The 20,363-nt window shown below is 38.6% G+C and overlaps 1 protein-coding gene across 2 annotated transcripts in view; it reads right to left on the bottom strand.

The window, feature by feature from the left end:
- Positions 1 to 12,630: 12,630 nt before the first annotated feature.
- cdh13 (cadherin 13, H-cadherin (heart)) overlaps positions 12,631 to 20,363 on the bottom strand; it is a 164,746-nt gene continuing 157,013 nt past the window's right edge. Inside the window, exon 14 of one of the 2 annotated variants that reach the window (XM_061284167.1) lies at positions 12,631 to 12,823. In XM_061284167.1, the coding sequence (XP_061140151.1) occupies positions 12,729 to 12,823 (95 nt within the window). In that variant the 3' untranslated portion in view covers positions 12,631 to 12,728. Of the gene's footprint in view, positions 12,824 to 16,396; positions 19,084 to 20,363 lie in introns of those variants that run through there. The other variant, XM_061284168.1, reaches the window with a different exon arrangement.

Raw genomic sequence — 20,363 nt, 5'->3', positions numbered from 1 at the left:
CTTTCTGTCTTTAAGTTGATCTCATTACTGCACTTTTTCAGTGACTCATGTCCCCTCAATGGCGTTTGTCTGACATTCCGTAACACCCCAGTGCCGTCACGTTAATTAGAAATTCATGTAATTTCTTTTGTGGTTGTAGAAACTAAAGCAGCTTCTTTGATACAGTTCATGTTGAATCTACCATGGTATTTTTCCCTCCTTCGACACCCCTAATTCAAATGATCAAGATTGTTATCAGGCTTTTGAAGAGATGTGTGCTGATAAAAACACCAATGCAACAATCAAAACAATGTTGGCGAGAGCTAAGCTTGGGTTGGGTTGTGTGGGTGGCTTGTTCTCCTTTAGCCAGCATCCATCCAACAGAACTACTTCTTGGTTGCCCATTAATGACTTTTCAGAGTTGCACACACTTTCAAGTTTAAAAGTATCAGATGTGTTGTTGTAAAAACTCCGATCAATTGAATAATTATTAGGGAATGTCATATTTTTAAAAGTATGCCTGACATTTAAGAAAACCTATACTCTTGCCAGCTAGGCTTGGGGCCAATTTAATGACTGTGACTTTTGCATTTGTGCTGTTTGAAATATGTATTCATAGCAGCACTTGCAGTATTTGATGAAGAAAATTACATTTTCACTTGACGGGGGTGGGAGGGAAAACTTTCCAACAATTGGCAGCGCCTTGAATATAGTGTACAGTATGTATGTATGTCATTTAGTAAAGGAAAAAGGGTGTTTGAGTGTGATCATCCATATTGGTAGGCTGCCGCTTGCTCTCCGTCATGCATCTCATCTCACAGCACTGTCACCATTTGCCTTCTTCCATAAGTCCTGCTCTGCTTGCCTTGCCTCTACAGCCATGCCAATCAAAGTTCCCTCTTAACCAAGGGTTCCTTCTATGCTTTGGGAGCAATTATGACAAATAGACTCCATTCTCAGCCATTTAACCCATCTTATCGTGCTTATTATCACCTATAGGGGGCAGTGGCGTTCCATTCCTTCATATGGCGTTTGATCACGAGTCCACAACTTATATGTTCTCTAATTGTTTCTACAACTTATTTCTCATGTCTGTAGACTGAGAGCTTCCATTGTGCTTCAATACTGTTATTTTTCTCACTTCACTTCTATCACACTCTCGGTCCTCAAGTGAATGAGTTGGAGATTGACAAAGCTTCCACATCTGGTTGGAGGTTGCAAACTCATTTGAATTGCTGATGGTATCCCCTCTTCATCTATTCCAATTAGTCATCATTAGCTGACCTGATGTCTTGTATCATTTTGAATTATTAAATCGGGGGAAAAGGTTAACAGACAAATGTAATATTGGCAACAAATAGAGACAACCTTCTCAGGATTAATACATAACTTGAAATGAGAGTACATCTGGTTATCTTATGCCAATGTGATGTACTGCATAGCTATTGTTTTACCAGCAGCCACATCTGTTTGACTGTGCAAGCAACAACTTGTTTGTGCCTGTTTTACAAACACAATCCTTAAATAAATCATGACCTTTGTGTTTAAAGTGTGTAGACTCTGAAGGAATGACATCTCATCCATTCAAATACAGCTGTGTAAGACATTCATTATTCAAAGCGTGAATAAAGCAGGTCCTAAATTCATTTACTGGACTGAAATATAATGTAAAAAGCCTTACTTTACATGGTCATTGTTTTAAAGCTTTACCATACAAGGGCATTTTTTTTATTATTATTAAATAAAAGCATTACATTACGTGTGTTTTTTTTACTAAAAAGCCTCACTATACATGGTCATTAAAAAATGCCTTACTATACATGCTTTTTTTTTTTTTACAAAAATAATCCTTACTATACATGGTCATTTCGGGAAAAAAAAAAAAAGCCCCACTATACATGATAATTTAAAAAAGCCTTACCATAGATGGTCAATTTTTTTAATGCCTTAGGATACATGGTTAAAAAAGAAAAACCTTTCTCACTTATAGAAACCAAAATTCTGTGCAGATAGATTGAGCATGGGCAAAACGCAAACCAATGCCCCGTTTTAAGGAGCTAATTTGATCGTGTTTACATGACACAATATTGGTTAGTTAGAAACGAGGTAACTTATTCAGGTTTTTAATAAACTGAATAAAAGCGTATTTTTTACATATATTTATATGGCTTTTAAAATCCACAATACTGCCAATGTTTGGGTTTCAAAAGGGTTATCAAATTTAATTATTGAACGCATATACATAAATGTAATCACTGTTGCGTCCAATTTCAAAGGCTCTAGCAGACCTTGTGGCTTTCTTTAACAAGCTTTGTATGTACCTTGTCAGGTGGTTGATGGGGTAGGGTAGGGTCAGCGAGCAAGGGTAGCAGGCCAAGTTAGCAGGCAAGGTTCCAAGGAAATCAACAATCCAGTGAAGTGGCTCTGTATTGGTGAGTTTCCCAGAGTCCGGTATTAGTCTGAAATTTAAACTTTCAAGTAGGTTTCAAAAAAGCTTTCTCGTGATTTCGTAATGATTTCCACAGGCTTCCCAAAAGGCTTGTAAAGAGCTGTGTGACCACCAGGTCTTCAAACAATTCTACTGCCTAGGTGTGCCTCATAAGGTCAAAGGTGACTGTCAGTCATCTTACCTCTAAAGTACTTCAAAATAAGAGTCTAAGGTACTTTAATAATAATATCAAAATAAGAGTCCAATAACAACTCAATGTAAGATCAATAAAAAGTCAACTAAAGCTCAATCAAAGTTTCAAGTGCTTCTGTAGCACACTGTTACATGTTTTGTAAAATAAAAACAGAAATGGCTCTTACAGTCACTGTTCTATCACAAGGTTTTGTGAGCTGTGTGTAAATTTACGCACATCCACGTGCAAAAATCCAAGTTGATATATCTCATACTTTGAGTGGGCATGTTTGTTTGTATGCTTTACGCACATCTCTGTGCATCTACACTTTTGATAAATGAGGCCTCTTATCACCAGCAGCCTAATGAGGAAAAGCAGTATAGAAAATGGATGAATGGAAAATTTACGTAAATAAGGTTTGACTATGAATCATGAGTAACAACCATGATAAGGTAGTTCAGTGCCTCATAAAAAAACCTATAACCTTGTTTCTTTCATCTTTTATACCATCAAATCTCATGTAAAGAAATAAACAGAAAACTGACAAATATGTCCTCATCTTTCATATTAGAGTAATCCAAACAAGGTCTGTTTCAGACTGCACTTAAAAGGTCGGTGTACCTTATATGATGAATTTATTTGAATTATGTAGTGTAGGCTAATTTGAAAACACCGTACAATGAATCAAGTAAAAAGACGTTAATTAAATTAGAATCTTAACGATGCATTACCTCTGTTGTGTTTGCTGTGGTGAAGCTTTTCTTGTCAACAGTCTGCCAAGGACTATCCAAGTGCATTTTGTCAAGTTGCATTCCTGAGACCTCCTTAAGATGTTCTCATTCATTACTCCTTTGAGATGTGTTCTCAAAAACTATGTCTTTCCGTCATAACGACATACCATCTATGCCGCTTTCGGGATTTATTTTGCTAGCACCCTTCATCCAAACTGCTCACTGGTTGCAGCTTCACATATTGAAAGGAAGCACAGGTTCCACTTAGTGTTGTCTCATTTAAAAGATGCTGCAAGCTGCTGGAATGACAAGCATTTCTCATTTCACTGATTCATTTCTTGCCAGTATTTCACTACACTGGCAGCCAACAGCAACAACCATCTTGTTTCACTTCTTGCACTACACAGTGGGATTGAAGGCTTATAATGGTGGTTATGATCGAGATTAAATGGCTTTGCCAGGTCTTTGGGAGACTGGATGATGGTAGCAGCAATATGACGGTTGCGTCACACACAGTTGTTTGCATTTTCAACATTTTACCAAACAATATAATGAAAAGTGGCAGAATCAAGTACCTTTTTTTTCCTCAACTAAATGCACTTGATTTGACTCAGTGGAAAAATCACATGCTTGAATTGAATACATGTATTTAACCCATCATGATACCTACTGTATTCTGTGTGACCTGGTGTCTCAGAGTTTGTGTCCATCGGCTGTACAGCTAACAAACAAATGAGTGTCCATGAGAGGTGGGAAGGTCATCATGACCAAATGATCAATCATCCATCTCTTTCTTTAAAAGTTTAAAAGTTAAAGTTTTAAAGATTAAAGTTAAAAAAAAAAGTGCTTTAATCAGCACAAATGCCAACATATTTTCCACATCCACTTGATTTGAGCCACTCCCATCACTCTCCAAGACCACTGATCTCAGAGTTAAGCATACAGCTACGTGTGACGTGATTGATGACCAAAGCTAATGATCATTATGAAGTCAGCTTTTGTTACTTCATAAAATCATCATTTTTTCTCTTCACTTTTGCCCTTTATACATACATGATAATTAAAGATTCATTCGGACAATCCTTGAATCCATTTGCATGACATAATGTGCGACATAATAAATGGATGTTCTCCTCAAAATGAATGGGTGTGAAATTAAGTCAATGCATAGCTTTAATTTTGCTGCATGGCCAAACAATGTGCCGTACTTAATTCAAAGAGCTGATATACCTGCATGCTATACAATGTAAAATCCAACACTGGTACAATGTCTAAAATTTGTGAGGCAACAAAGACAAGCATGTGTACAGCAACAACAATCCCAAAGGCAAGCTCCAAATACTGTAATTGAACGCTAGAGAACAGGAGCAATTATACATCTACATCTATTATTGTGAAGGACCTGAGGACAAAGACATGAGCCTACCTACACTCTGATTAATTATAAAACAAAGGATGCTGCTGGAGATATTTAAGACAAATGAAAAACAATGCAACAATGTGGATGATTTCATCGCAACATTTCCCACCCCCAAAAATGCCTAATCTCTAACCCTCAAATGAGAAAAAAACAAACAAACTCAACCTGATATCACGAAGAAGAGTTTTGTTCTTTGAAGAGGAGTTATACATCATAGCTGGTACACCCGCAGCTTCACGTTGACTTGTTACCTTGGGCTTCAGGAGCTTGAACTCTTTTCGGGAAAAAAAAAACTTTTATTTCCTAACAGAAATAAAAGCCTTTTGGTCCTATGAGAGAAATAATTACTGAATGTAACGGTTGTAAAATAGCACAGAAATGTTGACCCCAAAGCAGACAAGACAGTGGTTGAGCAATCAGAGCTTTACTTTACTAAGGGACCACATAATGTGAGCAATTTGTGAACAATGTTTTAATTTTCTGTTTTTATCTGGTTAATATCAGACTTGCTTATAAATTGTTAGTTAATGTCCAACTTTGTTAAATTTGTAATGCAGTCATGTGAAACTCTTTGAGACGTTTCTGTGATTAAGGGCTATTTATAAGTAGATTTGACTTGACAAATGTCAGGATATCGTTATTTGTCAGTATGCTGGTATGCCAGACAGAAAAAGGAGGATAACATTTTAACATGATTTTGTTTTACTCACTCCTTGTGGAAACAACCCACGAGCCCAGTGATTTTGGCATCATTACCAGTTACAAATCTCTGTCTGGGGGGGACTCAGATTATTTGCAGTCAGTAAAACACTCCAGGTTGGACACATTCAGTAAATATTATCAAAAAACATTTCTAGTAGGTGTTTCACATTTGAAAAATACTGTAGGGCGCTGACAGTGGTGAATCATTAGCAACTAAAGCAGCTCCCATAATATCGACTATTACTCTTAAGATCAGGCTGCAGTTCATTGTGAGTTTTTTGATCTGTCTGTGGCACAACTATCATTAAATTTCATCATGACATGAGACAGTTTGTTCAAAATCAATAACAAAAGGAACCAGCTTGCAACGTGTGAGCAGCAGCCACCGAGTGGAATTGAAATTTACCGCAGAGATTTATCAATAACCCCGAAATTGAAAGAAAGGATTAAAACAGCAAGCTCTAAACTGTAAAAAAAAAAAAATCATTCACGTATTGTGGTTCAAGTTTGTTTTTCTAGTATTCATTGTAGTACATTTGTTACGCAGATATGCCTCACAAGTAAGCTGCACAACAGAGAAGCAATGCGAGAAAGTAGTCCAATCGGAACAAGTGCTTTAGCACCCTTGCCAAGCAACATTCGCATTTTCAGACCACTAGCTGGCAGGAAATTTAATCAATGCACATTTCTGAGCTGCTCTGGCACAAGGCTACCGGAGGCCATGCGTCTATCTTTCCTGTCACGTGGACTTGCTCTTCTGGGTGAACCCTGAGGCATATCCAGGCCAGATGGGATATGTAATCCCTGCAGCACGCTCTGGTTTTTGCCTCGAGCTCTCCTTGGTTGGATGTGGCCAGAATAGCTCCACATGCGTGAAGCTGATTCTTTTGAAGGAAGCAAGCTGGAAATTCCAACAAGTTGTCAGAATTTTAGAGCACCCCAATTTATGTTGAAATGCGAGGAATGCTAAAGAAACTAATTTTGGTTTCTAATTTCTCCAATTTATTTCTGTCAGTCAATTCACTAAAGGTCACGTACAGTTCAAGATTGTGACAGCTAAAATCCTTCTTCTGTCAATGCTTCAGTGTGCTCTGAACCCACGTGAAACTGTTTTGGATGGAGACTTGAAAAGCCCCCTTCTATGTTTTGGCACACATTTATTTTACAAATGTGTTTTCATTTGCATAGTAAGTAAAACAGCATCAGAGTGCAAATCCACACTGAATGTTGTGAGAAGAAATGCACAACAGAAATTTACACTAATTTACAAACTCCAAAGATCAGGAAAGAACATAATAAAGTGCAATCATTTCTCAGGACATAAGAAACCACTTCAATATGATTAAATATAAATATGACGTTTCACTTTCACTGTATAGCAACTGCTGAAAGCATATATTGCTATAACCTGTACTTTACGTGAATATTTTCATAATTGAGAGATTGTGTATACATTTGGGATGCTTACTATACCATCTCACTGAGAAGAAGAAATGTGTATCCCAGAAAGATTACATACAGTTTTCCTCCATTTAATTATCCTCATTTTTGCTTCAGAAATTGCATTTTCAAATGAACATAGAGAAATCTCCAAACTCTTTGAAAATTATTCAAAACAGAATTACCAATAGCTAGATAATCTATCATGCCCTAACAATAGCGATGGAAAATGAAGCTTCAAATTTGCTTCATGAATTAGTTGTTGTGCTCGGTAAACATAAATTGTTCAAGAATCGTCTAATATTTGTTATAACTACAAAGTTGAAACCAATTTTTTTTCGTTTCTTCTAATATAGAAAGCTGTCCCGTTATTTTTAAGTGTGCTGCAGTCGACATGGGCAATGTAGGAAATGTTGCCAGTTTGTCTGTATTCATCCGTCTTTTTAAACCATGGTGAAAGATATTAAAAGAAGTCAAATTGTGGATTACACACATACAGTGCAGGGAAAAAATATTTGCCCTCTTCTCAAATTCAACTTATTCAAAGCTACCTGGCCTTGTGTGGATAAAGTACACCCTTTTAAATCTTTAATTAACTGTGGCTAAGGAGAATTTCTTAGAAACCTGAGTTTCATGTTCATCGGCCTCCAGACTTGTTCGATCAAGAAATGACTTAAATTGAACCCGTCTGACAAAATAAAGTCACCCAAATGGTCTAAAAAGCTGCAAGAAATTTAAAAACAGATATGAAATCAACATGACATCTTCAAGTCTGAAATGGGTTCCAAAGCAATTTATAAAACTTTAAGACCCCCCTACTACAGTGAGAGCCATTATTCACAAACGACAAAAACATTCAACTGTGGTGAACTTTCTCAGGAGTGGTAAGCCAACAGAAATGAACCCAAGAGCTTAGCCATGACTCATCCAGAAGGTCACAACTCAGAAAGAACAGGCTGTCCTCGCCTCACTTAAGGCCCAAGGTCATGCTCAGACGCTCTTCTGGTATTGCTGACTTGAATACCTCCACAGAGCTGTCAAACACATTTATCAAATTATAGAAAACACTTGATTTCAGTTGTTCCTGCTTCTGGTACAAACAGTTATTAAATTTAAAGGGCAAATGAATTTTATCTTCACTTGGATTGTGTTCATTTGATGATCTTACATGTTACAGTGGGGAAACTGCATAAAAATAAGACTATGTGCAGAGGGCAAATACTTTTCACAGCACTTTGCAGTAAATGTACAAAAGGTGACCTGATGTACTCAGTTGGCTGACAATCAGGCTTCTGCTGTTCTCCTCTATCGTGAGTTAAACTAAGGCATGAACACACACACATTAACGCAGCCTCCCGCTCCCGTTGCACCTTAATTATGGCCAATTACGGGACACAGATTAGAAAGAAAGATTAACTTGTTACTTCGGTGAACAATGCGGCCGTATTAACCGAGGGCATTATGTAGGAATGATTCCTAATATATTCCTGAGGAAATATCTTATTTCAGCTTCAGTCGATTTCTCCCATCCCCTTACAGAGCTCATTCAGTTGCTACGCTATCTCTACCATTGTTTTAACCAGTCAATGTTGTTAGCCTTATCCCTTCTCCTGCTCCATCTGGCCCCACTTTATCTTGTTCTCTCAGGCAAAGTACAGATGCAAGTCAAGTTGTCGCTAGCAGTGGTGTCTCTTGATGAAAACTCAGGGGAAATGTGCTGAGAATTGCTATCATTTTGGAAAGATTGGGCTATTCTTTCCTTTTTGTGTTCGATGCAGCCAGGCCCAGCTGTTTGCTCAATTCAAAAACAAATGGATTTTCCTCCTGTGTTTTTCTTCACTCTTTCCATCTCCTTTGTTGGGACCATTTGTACAGTTGTAATTGGTTGGCTCTGACTTTTCAGAGCAATTGGATTGGAAACAGCACAACAAGTTGACTTCCAGAATTTATAGGGATGCTCATGAGGCCTGAACAGGTATATTCACTCTATACCGATCCAGGCCTCATTTTAGTCTTGAAGAAAGTATGAACTGATTTCTGCATCACAATAGCAAATAAAAGGACACAAGCACATATAGAAAAATTAGCTCACATTCACCTCAATGCTCCTCAAGTCAAGCCATGTGGTTAATGTACCCCATAGCCGCTGTGACATAGTGTAAAATCTGGTGTATAATACGCACCTCCAAATTCAACCTTACTTTTTTTTTTTTTATAATACTGATCTGCTGGTAAATATGTTCATTTTGTTGCATTTGTGCAGAGCATTTTTGGGGTTGAAATGTATATTTTTTCCAGGTTTTTGCAGTACCTGTTTTACAATGCTTAATGTGTGTGGCTGCTGTGGCATAGCCGTCTTATAAGGCGTATGTGGTTGTATTTTCTGATTATAAAAACGTATAAATCTCGCACAAGAACCAGCCGGTGATTCATAAATAACTTGACTATTGTGCCACATGCAGGCAGCCTTCTTAATTTCAAACAGACGACGACAAATTACTTATTCATCAAAAAAAAAAAAAAAACTCCCTCGCTCTCATTTTACAACATTAATGCTACACAATATGTTCTTTTATTGGACTCATATCAAGCACCATATGTCTCCATGCATACAATCACAACACCAACAAAAGCCATAAAATAAACTAAGACGCAAAATAAGTGCAGGTATGTTTTTCCAGAAGTACACTGAGGGTGTTGATAGTGTTTGTTTTGAAAGAGACATCCTGTAGGACAGCATCTCAGCAGTCCAGCCAGTCCAAGGACAACAAGAGGTTGTTAAGTAAATCCACGCACAGCTATTGTTGCTTTCTGTTCAGCTCCCCAGCAGTGTGCCAGAATTCCCTTGTGTGATATTGATTGTTTTCAAGTAACAGCCGGTGAAAATGGCCATCTCATTATTTTTAATGGGTGTTTGAGATGGGCTTCATTGCTATGCTATGCCATCATTTATAAAACCTGGAAGAAGATTTGAATCCAACAAATTGGGGGAGGTGCGCTCAGTATAAACTTCAACACCAGAGTTGTGACAGAGGTGTGTTCTGACTCTTTGTTGTAGCCTTAGATTGGTGTGCGCTAGCTTTGGCCAACAAAGAGGGAGCATACGGAGGAAAAATTAAAGAAAAAATGAATCCGGAGAGAGCTGTCACCTGAAGCAAAGCTATGTTTGCATCTGGACTCTGTCATGCAGGAACATGTTAATTGCATCAATTGTTCAATCTACATTAGCCAGTTGTCTGCATCGGTCCTTCTCTATTCTACCACCGTGATTAGGTGAAGATACAGTTGCTTCTACAACCCCGGAGGTGCTGGCAGCTCACCAACAAAATGGGAATTTTTTTTTCCCAGCTGTTTTTCATCGATGCTTTTTAATTAAGTTTTCCCCTGTGGAAGCTTTAATTAGACCATGAGAGTTTTGCCTTTTTCCTACTTGTTTTGTAAGGGACCTTGCATCATCCTTGCCACTCAAACCGCTTTTTTATTTTAATTTTTTTTTATATCGAGAGATCCATTGGCACCTATTGAGATGTGATACATATCTGGACACCATCAACAAATTCATAATAGGTGCAGAGTTGAGATGGTGAGGTTTGGTGATCTCAGTATTGAGTCTCTGATTTTTAGATTCATGCTTGATCAGGCTCTCACTGGGGTGGTTTGCCATTCAAGTTCCCCATCCATCTATGTATTTCTCTCACTCCCTATGCTTGCAATCTGTGGGAAGTGATTGAGAAAACAATAAAAAAATGTGCCTGGAATTAGTTTTCTCTGCAGGAGATCTGAGCTTGAAGCAGTCACTCAGGAGGGGGTTAGAGAAGAGCCAGAGAAAAGCCTAATAGGGTGACCTGGAGAATCTGGTTAAGATACCTCCCTGGTGAGGTATTCTGGACATGTCCCACTTGGAGAAGGCTCTGGGGAAGTTGCAGGACCAGGGAGAAGGCAGGTCTGGGCCTCTCTGCTAAGGTTGCTGACCCCCCCTACTCAAACTGACACTGATTCGGAATGTGAGAACATCTGTAAAACCAGTGGAACCTCATACTCTACATACAGGACAGGTGACAGTCCTGACCTCTGCGCTAACTAAGACACAAGGGCCGAGCAATAAATTTACATCCTTAGACATTTTTAAAAAACAAAATATTTTTAAGACGTGATGCAACCACTGACTTATCACTTATGTAGCAAATTCTTGAAAAATATCGCACACAACTCAAAACAGTAACAATAAATGGCAATATTCCAGAGGCATGTGACAAAGATATGTCTTCTCTCAAAATTGGATTATGACATTTTACCTGGAAGTGGTAACATGATGAGGGGACATGTTTTACGTGGGCACCGTGGTGAAAACGAACTCATTAAATGTTGGTGTAAATAGGGGCAAAAAGGATTGAAGAATGACTTTTCATTTGACTGCTCCAAGTCTTGTTTTACGGCTGTGTGACCGGACATTAATCAATGTCTTTTCCTACCGAGTGCCTGAAGACGATCCTTTGGTACCAGTAAGAAATCAGCGTGTCAACAGACAGCTTCTTGAGGATACCCAAAGGGACATGCTTACTTGCATCATCCGTGAGCGGACTTGTAGGTGAATCTATGTTAGAATTACTCTTTAAATGGTAACTCATACACGACTTCAAGGCATGGCAAATATGTAGGATAAAAAACATGCCAGTGTATGTATGTAGTGACACATACAGCCCCTTTTTTCTCTGAAAAATATTCAAGTCTTTTATGTTGGAAACTGGAAAAAGGAGATGAAAGGGAAGTTAGGAAGATAAAACATGGGAGAGGTTATGGAGGGGATATGAGAAGGCAAGGGATGAATAAGGATGATAGAAGACCAAGCCAAAACAAAGTGCATCCCTTAGGCTTGACGCATGTTTCAGTGTCACCAGTCCAGTGGCCCCTTTGGGAAGTTAGGGTCATGTAGCAGACCAAATCGATGAGCTGAGAGGGAACTGAGAGGCTCCATACTAATACCTGCTCCATGGTAATACCGCCTGTGCCATCCCTGCTAGGGAATGTCATCCATCATGCTGCTGCTGCCACCAAAATTGAGCGGCGCTGGAAGAGATGGCTGAAGATTGCAAGACCATCTTTCCTCTACACCCTAGTGTTGATGTTAATGGAAGTGGTAATAAGGAAGCTTTAAGTTTCTCCAATGTGTCTCTGTCTCTCTAGAAAGAGAGATAAATGTTTTGAAGGACATCGCAACAGGACATGCAACACAGACAAATGCTTTGGGCCCAGAGCAGAAGAGGGCCCCTGGAGATAGCCGGCGTTAGCCCACTGCTTTAACATCGCAAGGACGAAACGAAGAAAAACAAAAAAAGAGAAAACCGTGACAGTGGCAATGTGTTTTGGCAGAAAAGTAGTGATGCCAGTTTCTCTCCTTCCCAACAAATATCCGAAATATTTACTCACATTACAGTATTCATTATGCATTTCATTATTCAAACAGCAGAACAGTTTGTATTAGATGAGATGGAACAATATTTCGTTGTATTTTTTTTTGTGCACATAGAATAATGCTTTTTGCTGTCAAATGTTACGTATCTACCTCAATTTCGCAGCGTGTAATGTGGTGAATATGTGGAATCCTAGTCCCCGAAGCAGACTTGAATTGAATTGAGCAATAAAACAGAATTTATTAAACCCAAAGCGCATGCAAAAGTGAGAGGAAAATCCCAAGAACAAAGCAAAAAACCAAACTACTCAGAGATAGCTAGAAATAACAAAAAGAGACGGCTGGACAGTGTCATTGTGGAAGATACTCATACGGGCCAAACTATTGGTCTACAAATAAATAGCAACAAAAGTGACAAAAGCTATTCAAATCCTGCATCTTACTTGCACTTCTGCTGAATTGAAATATCCCGCTAAGATTATTGACAGCAGGTGACTCCATCTAGAGATCCCAGAAGACACTGTGGAAATATAAACAAAACAAAATGGCAGAACAAGCAGGCAGAAAAATAGGACATGACACTGTCAGCTCGTACTATCCAAAATTGATTGATTTGTGTTTCAATAGAAAGATTATTATATACTGTCTCCTTGAATTTTCTGTTGAACACTAAATGTGCAAAATGTTGAGGTGAAGCATTGAAGTTTCTGTTTAGGGTGAATTCCAAAGTCAGTGCATCCCAATACCTTCTTGCTGTGTGCATTGGGATGCAGACGTGATGGAAAAAAATTGCAAAAACATAGGATTGTCAAATGAGATGAACATTACCTTTACTAGTGGGTTAAGGCTACTCCTCCTATAGTGGTAGCCCTTACCAAACATCAAACTGCCAAACATAAACTTGTGATTTGTCAATCCATAATACATGTTGCGATTGCAACCGTCCCTCTGACTTAGCCTTATGCTTATGCTTGTTGTTGTAAGCGAGAATACATTCTTGAGCTGACTCCAACAATGGACACAATTGTGAACTCCATCCAACCCCCAAAATAAAAAACCTTAATTTTCACTGAACATTTTGGTCAATTAGAACAGCATATTTGAGGACCATGCTTTCATTTTAATGTGAAATTGTGTTGACACTGCGGTCTAGTGGATTTCTGATTCTTCCCTCTTGATCGACTCCTTTGCAGCTAACATCGTCTGTCTTGTTATCATGAAGTAATCCCAGGATGCAGACACTTCTCCCAAAACACCATGACAGCATTCAATTCCTGATTAATAATTCTCAGTGTAATTAATGCCATATTAACAGACATCAGGATATTCCGTGAACTTGTCAGAGGGGAAACTGACGGATTTGAGATGAGTTGCAAGTACTGTGTTTTCAAATGACTGGAGAAAAAAAATGCTGAAATTAATACTATAACTAAGGGGTACATGAGGGCTTATAAATCCAAAGAGCTTTTTTTTTAAAGTTCTTCTGATGACAGAAACTTTTCTTATATTACCAATCTGATTTGTAAAGTACAAACTCTTACATGTGCCACTCAGACAAAAAAAGCGTTGAGTAATTAAGTCACACCACCAGTCAGTTAACCTGCCACAAGTACGCATAAAACTTTTAATTACTACTTAGGAAGTTATATAAAGTGCTCTAAAATAATAGACCATGTGAAGCAAATATCAAATCTAAGCAATATGTTGGCTCCCTGCAGTCCCAGTATGGCGTAATTACTAGATTTTTCTGGGAATGGCAGGCTACCCGTAATTTGCTGGACGTATCTAATACTTAATGCTAATCATAGCATAGTCTGACATTCTTTGTGGAACTGGAACCACTTCCAGTTGGTTTGATTCATTTTGGTTAAATCTGCGTGTGGTCTAGCAATCAGGTTTTATTGAATCAATCTTTTTTCTCTTTTTTAAAAAAGGGTTTACAGTAAAATGTGAGCAATTATATGGAATTGCTCACATATTACTTCACCTTTTTTCAAAATAATTATTTAAATTCTATTATTCTAACTTTTCTCGCACCTCTGTATATGCAGTACAAATGCAGTGATTGTGATCCAAGTCAATATTGTATATTTGTCATTTTGTTATAAAGGAAAAAACAAGAAAACAACACTGCATCCACATATTTCATAATTTCTTGCTTTGCCACCTTCAAGCAATCCCTTAAAATGCCTCATCTCTTCAGGACCTTATCCATTACTTTTACACTTTACATGATATGTATTATGATTAGAATAATACTTATCAATGTTGTATAAGTATACAGTATTTGGGTTAAATGTGTTACAAGGCCTTTGTTTTGTACTTTGTATCCTGTAGAAATTGCGAGCTCATAAAGTGAAAACACATCCTTGGATGCTTGTAATCCGAGTTAATTCCTCTAAACGTAATGCAACCTGACTTTATTTGTACAAAGCTACAGTAAATCCCTTGCAAATGGAATACAGCCTTTTAGAAGTGCTACATAATTAAAGGTTGTAAGCAGTACGGTGAAGTGAAGTGCTACCTGTGTTTAAAAAAAACAAGAACAACGCCTTAATGACAAAACATGACGGTTTGACTAAGAACTCTTTTGCTCATATTTTACCCACTTACAAAAAAAGTGTGGGTTGCATTCAAAACCAAGCTCATGCTAGTTTTGGTTTTGAAATTGCTTGTTTGTTCTCTGATGAATATTTAGTAAATGGCCTGCGGAGAATGATATGTGATTGTGTGCGACAGGCTTTGCGAGAGTTAAAAGCAGGTGAAGGTGAAACACGAGTTGTTTGTACATGACTTGTTTTACCCCGGTTAAATCATATCAAAGTCATAACTTGTGCAAACACATTAACGCTTTCTCCTAACTTGCCTACATGGCAACCAACATTCTTTGATTTGCATCAGAAGTAAAAAAACGTGGGAAGACATAAACTAAATGAGATGTTCTTTAAATCATCTCGGTACTGTTGGTACATCTAATGTCTCAATTTAGGAGGCGGGGCGGCTGCAACGTGGGAGTATGTGGCTGCACAGAGATGGTAAATAACAAAATCAGTCGTGCATTTACAGTAACACGGAAAGGTCAGGCTATGCTAATAAAAACCTTCACGTCTTACAAGATAACCAAAGGACTGAGGTTAACTTCATACATTGGTTCCTATTTGTAATGATAAAAATGACCTGGGGGCATTCAATTGCGTCATACAATTCAAACAGTGTGATGTTGCATGAGCCTTGCAACCATCTTTTTGATATTCCCTGTTTTGTGCAACAAAACAAACTCCGGACTTCTTGTCAAGGTCACCACGCTCAAGTAATGACTTGAACACGAGAGGCTTTAGTCCCACACAGAATTAGCTGTCGAACATATGCAGTTAAAAAAAAAAAGATCACGATGTTTTACGACCATTACCAAAACGTACGGGAATGCAAATTGACAAACAGCTAAGTTGCACTCATAATAATTTAAGAGTTTGAAAAAGATTGAGACTGAAAATGTTCTTGGTGTAATTGATCCCAATGCCTGCCAATGGCCCATTCACCATTTGACACAGTTTAAGGGTCTTATCTTACCTTGCTCAGCCTGAGCCGAATAGGATTGAACATAAAACTTGAGCAGTCATCAGATGAGATCCTCCGTTAATAGGTGCTAAGTGATTATCTAGGAGGGAATTAATGAATTCAAATGGCTGTGTGGGAAATGGTGGCTAGAGGATATTAGTAACATTATGATTGGCTATTATTTGCTGCTATTGATTTTCCCAGAAATAGCTTGCGGGTGGGAAGGGGGAGTAAGGAAAAAATCCTCAATTTTGGCAAAGCAGTACATCAGCCAGTTTATAATTAGGATGAGAAAGTGAAATAATAAATGCACGGTTTTGTGTCGAAGGTACAGTGAGTCAGATTAAATGTCAACTCGCCTTCATGTCATTTACATCATAACCGTATCGTTGCTGGGACTTACCTTGCTTGGAACATGAATTCACTTTGAAATCTCGCCTCGTAATTGAGAGCAAGTTCAGTGAGAATGTCGTGCATCTTTTTTGGTGATCAATTTTGTTAATCTGACAAGTAAATTGTACAGAAGCAGCATATGGCAATTTTCAGTCACGGGTTTATTAAATTAGTGCAAAAGACAGACATTACTCATTCAAAAAATCTTCTTTTTCTTTGAGGTTGCTTTTTAGTCGAGCCCACGCTTCTTCCCCTCGTTGGTTGAGTGCAGGCAGGAAAGGAAAGAAAAACTACGCACCACAAGCACATTCTTTGTTTTCTTCTTTTACACCTTTCTCAGGACTTCAAAACCAGATGAAGAGCAAACAGGAGAGGGAATTTTCAATCTAAGCACATAAGCATTGGAAACTCAGACATTTCACTTTGCATTTTAACACAATAAAGAATAAAAACACCAGCAAAGATGTTACGATGGAAAAAGTCAACACCAACACCAACCAATGGTACTAGAACGACAGCTCTAGTTCACTGGGACTTCTTTAATCACTGTTTGTGTTGGAAACTAATTAAAATACATAAGTTAATCAATACTGTAGACTGTATTTATACAATGGTAAAAAATAAAATATTTATATAATGATACTTTTTTGGGAGGTTTACACCATTACTATTAAGATATACTGATTGCACTCCATGACAACTAATGCAATAAAAACAGATAAATCGAAGCAACGACTCCAGAGCTTTTCCGACTTTAAAGGCTTATTGGCTACAACCTTGTCCTAAGACACCACAACCACTGCAGACAAAGTAACAGGCAGCTTCTCCCTTTTGAAACAGCCAAACTAGATCAAACACAGTCTGTTGAGAATAGAAAAGAACACATCAAAAAGCCAACACTCTACACCCACCACAACGGTGTCTCAGCCTTTGCCGTGTTTGCTGGCATGGGGGGAAAGGGAGGCGGCTTATACTGGGGAGCGAGTGTTGTGGATGGGGAAAGACATTCAGAGTGGCAGACAACTCTGGAAAGTTGAAAATGATACTGTAGTGTTTGTCCAGCCATTTATACATTGTCTATAGCACTTATTCAGGTCACAGAGAAGTCGATTTGTGTGGTGGCGTGTGTCTTGGACTGGCCGCCTGTCAATCACAGACCTGACATGTCGTGACAGATGACCATTTATACTCACATTCACACCTATAGACAATTTAGGCTTCTTTGAACCCAACAAAATGGCTTTTGGACTGTGGGAGGATGCTGGGATACATAGAGAGAATCCACACAAGCACAGCGAGAACATGCAAACTGCACACACAAATGTTTACCAACTGTGCTGTCCTCGAGCAGTTTAGACTAAATCTGCAATTGAGACGATTATTTATTATGTATATTATTGTGGCAAAACTTTTTTTTTTTTTACATTTTCTTTTTCCTCGTGTAAATAAGATAACTAAAACAATGGAAATGCATATCAGTATGATACAGCGCAGTTCTACACAATTACCGTATTTTCCGGACAATAAGTCACATTTTTTTTTAGTTTGGCCGGGGGTGCGACTTATACTCAGGAGCGACTTATGTGTGAAATTATTAACACATCATTATATCATTTCACATGTTATTTTGACACTAAACCGCAAGATGGCGCTCTTGGCCTGTGTGTCAGGATCGCGAAACGCTGCAATAATTGGAACTGCAACTGATGGTGAGTCTGACGTAGGCGACGTAGAAGAGGAAGGACCGCATCTTCTACCTCCGGAGTTAGCGGAGCTGTTTAAAAGTGACATAAGAGGATAAAGATTACATTGGATTTAGTGATTTGGGGTGACACGAATAGTTTGGTAAACTTGTTAGCATGTTATTTATGCTATAGTTATCTGAATAACTTTTAATATGTTAAAAATGTGAATAAAAATGCTCCACTCCACTATACTCCAGCGTGACTTACATCTTTTCCTTCTTTATTATGCATTTTATGGCTGGTTCTACTTGTACTCCGGAGCGACTTATAGTCTGGAAAATATGGTAAACACAACTTTGAATATTGTTATCTTTGTAGTGATCGAATGATGTTAGATGGATTAAAGTTTATAGTGTAGTTGTAATCTATAGATTCAAGCATGTCAGACAGATGGTTGCAAAGGATACGCACACCACTCATGTTAAGTAAAACAATGAAAATTAATTGACTTAAAGCACTTTTGTTTACTGTTCAGTATAAGATTGACTATTTCATGGCACCGTGCATTAAGGGTAGAGAAGGGGATTATTTTGGCAAATACAAGACGTAACACAAAAAGGGGATACCAGGTACAAACTAAACTCAGTCAGACCTCAATGCTGGACATCCAGAGGTACACTTTAAATAATCAATGGTACCTGCGATCGGCTGGGAACCGGTTCAGGGTCTCCCCCGTCTACTGCCCAAAGGAAGCTGAGATATGCTCGAGCGTGCCCGCAACCCTCGTGAGGAAAAGCTGTTCAGAAAATGGCTGGATGGAGGGATAATCAATGCTGTCCAGGTTAAGTGCGGTCAGAGGACACAACGTTAAAGGCGGTCAGACAAACTAAAGATGATGTGATATGATGAAGGAAGGAGCAATGCACCAAGGAAAATAGCAGACAAGTGTAGCGAGAAGATAAGTGATTTTTTACACAGCAGTTGAGCTTGCGGGGATTGTGTCTATTGTCATGTGTAATTTTTCATGGTGTGAAGACTCTTCTCCTTCGTGTTCATCCTCTCTTGCTAAGCCAGCGTTGTGTGCGGGAGATAAGTTGTTGCTTTCCAGTGTTGCAAACAAGACCATTTTGCAGAAACTACAGGCCTGGTGAGACAAGACATGAAGGCAAAAGTTTAAAAAGCAAGAACATGAAGCATGGGCAGGGTACAAGAGGTAAACCAAGGTCAGGAGGGAATCAGATAAATTACAGACAGCAGGTATCGGTGCAGGTTTATTAAATATTCAGTGAGGACAGAACAGAAGAGAAACGCTTTAATTCCAGTGTTAGGAAACTACTTCTTTGTACTTAGAAAATGTATCGCATGGATTCTTTCCTGTTAATTATAACACGTCAATTCTAATGTAGTGTGACAGACGATTAAAAAAGGGTCACCTTGTTTTCTCCTGCTCTGATATTGCTGAGATGAAGATATGTTTGTAGAGGGGAACATCTATCAATCCATATGTTCATCAATCCTCTGCGCATGAGGATTTTAGTTGCTCCTAGTATTACACGCTAACAGTCACAACCATCAGCACCTCTCACAAATATTGGGCAGGACATTATCCCGTCTTCTGTTATGTCCGACCTCAATGCTGAAAGAGTGTGAAACAAGGGCCCAGCGCATCTAATACTGATCTCGTGTTGCATATTTGAAAAATGTGGTCAGTGTAGAACTACAGTCGGCACCTGAGCACTACCAACGTTGACCATAGAGTGCTACCAACGTTGACCATAAAGTGCTTCAGTGCATTGAGTTGTGTGTGCGTGTTTGCTTGTAGGGTGGTGCGCTGTATGTCAATTTGTCACAGCAGATGGAATTACAGCAAATCAAGATGTAATCCCCGAGACAGTCATAGCTATGGACAGAGTGGGTCGACCCACTCACAAAGACACACGCACGCGCTGAACTATGATTTGAAATCGGAGGCTTTATCGATTTTTTTCTCCTTCTCTGTGTGTGGCATGTTGGAAAATGTCTGAGCTTGAATGAAGCATTTGCTCACTCCAGACAGCAGCTTCATTTTTTCCCTCTTTTCTACTTGCTGCTTCCAAGTAGAAGCCATATAATATAACACATGAGGTGTAGTGCCAACACTTATACAAAACCAATCACAGATTATGTTTTGACCTTTATTCTAACAACATTTGTTGGTCTTTCATACTCTTGAATACCATCTTTTGAACTAACCCTCCCTCAAAAAACAAAGACTGCACTTATGAAACGCCTTTATGCTTCATTTTCTTTACAGATATAAACTGCAAGAAAGGATTGCTACAGGAGGATGTTCAGGGTAGTCCGATTGTGCAAGCGTACCCAATATTGTCTCTTGTGTGTATTTCTTCTTGTGCTTTTTTCAACCCACTTCAGGAGTCTTCGGTA

Source organism: Syngnathus typhle, linkage group LG7, assembly GCF_033458585.1.
Source record: "Syngnathus typhle isolate RoL2023-S1 ecotype Sweden linkage group LG7, RoL_Styp_1.0, whole genome shotgun sequence".
Taxonomy (NCBI): domain Eukaryota; kingdom Metazoa; phylum Chordata; class Actinopteri; order Syngnathiformes; family Syngnathidae; genus Syngnathus; species Syngnathus typhle.
This window is presented reverse-complemented; position numbering and strand designations above follow the sequence as displayed.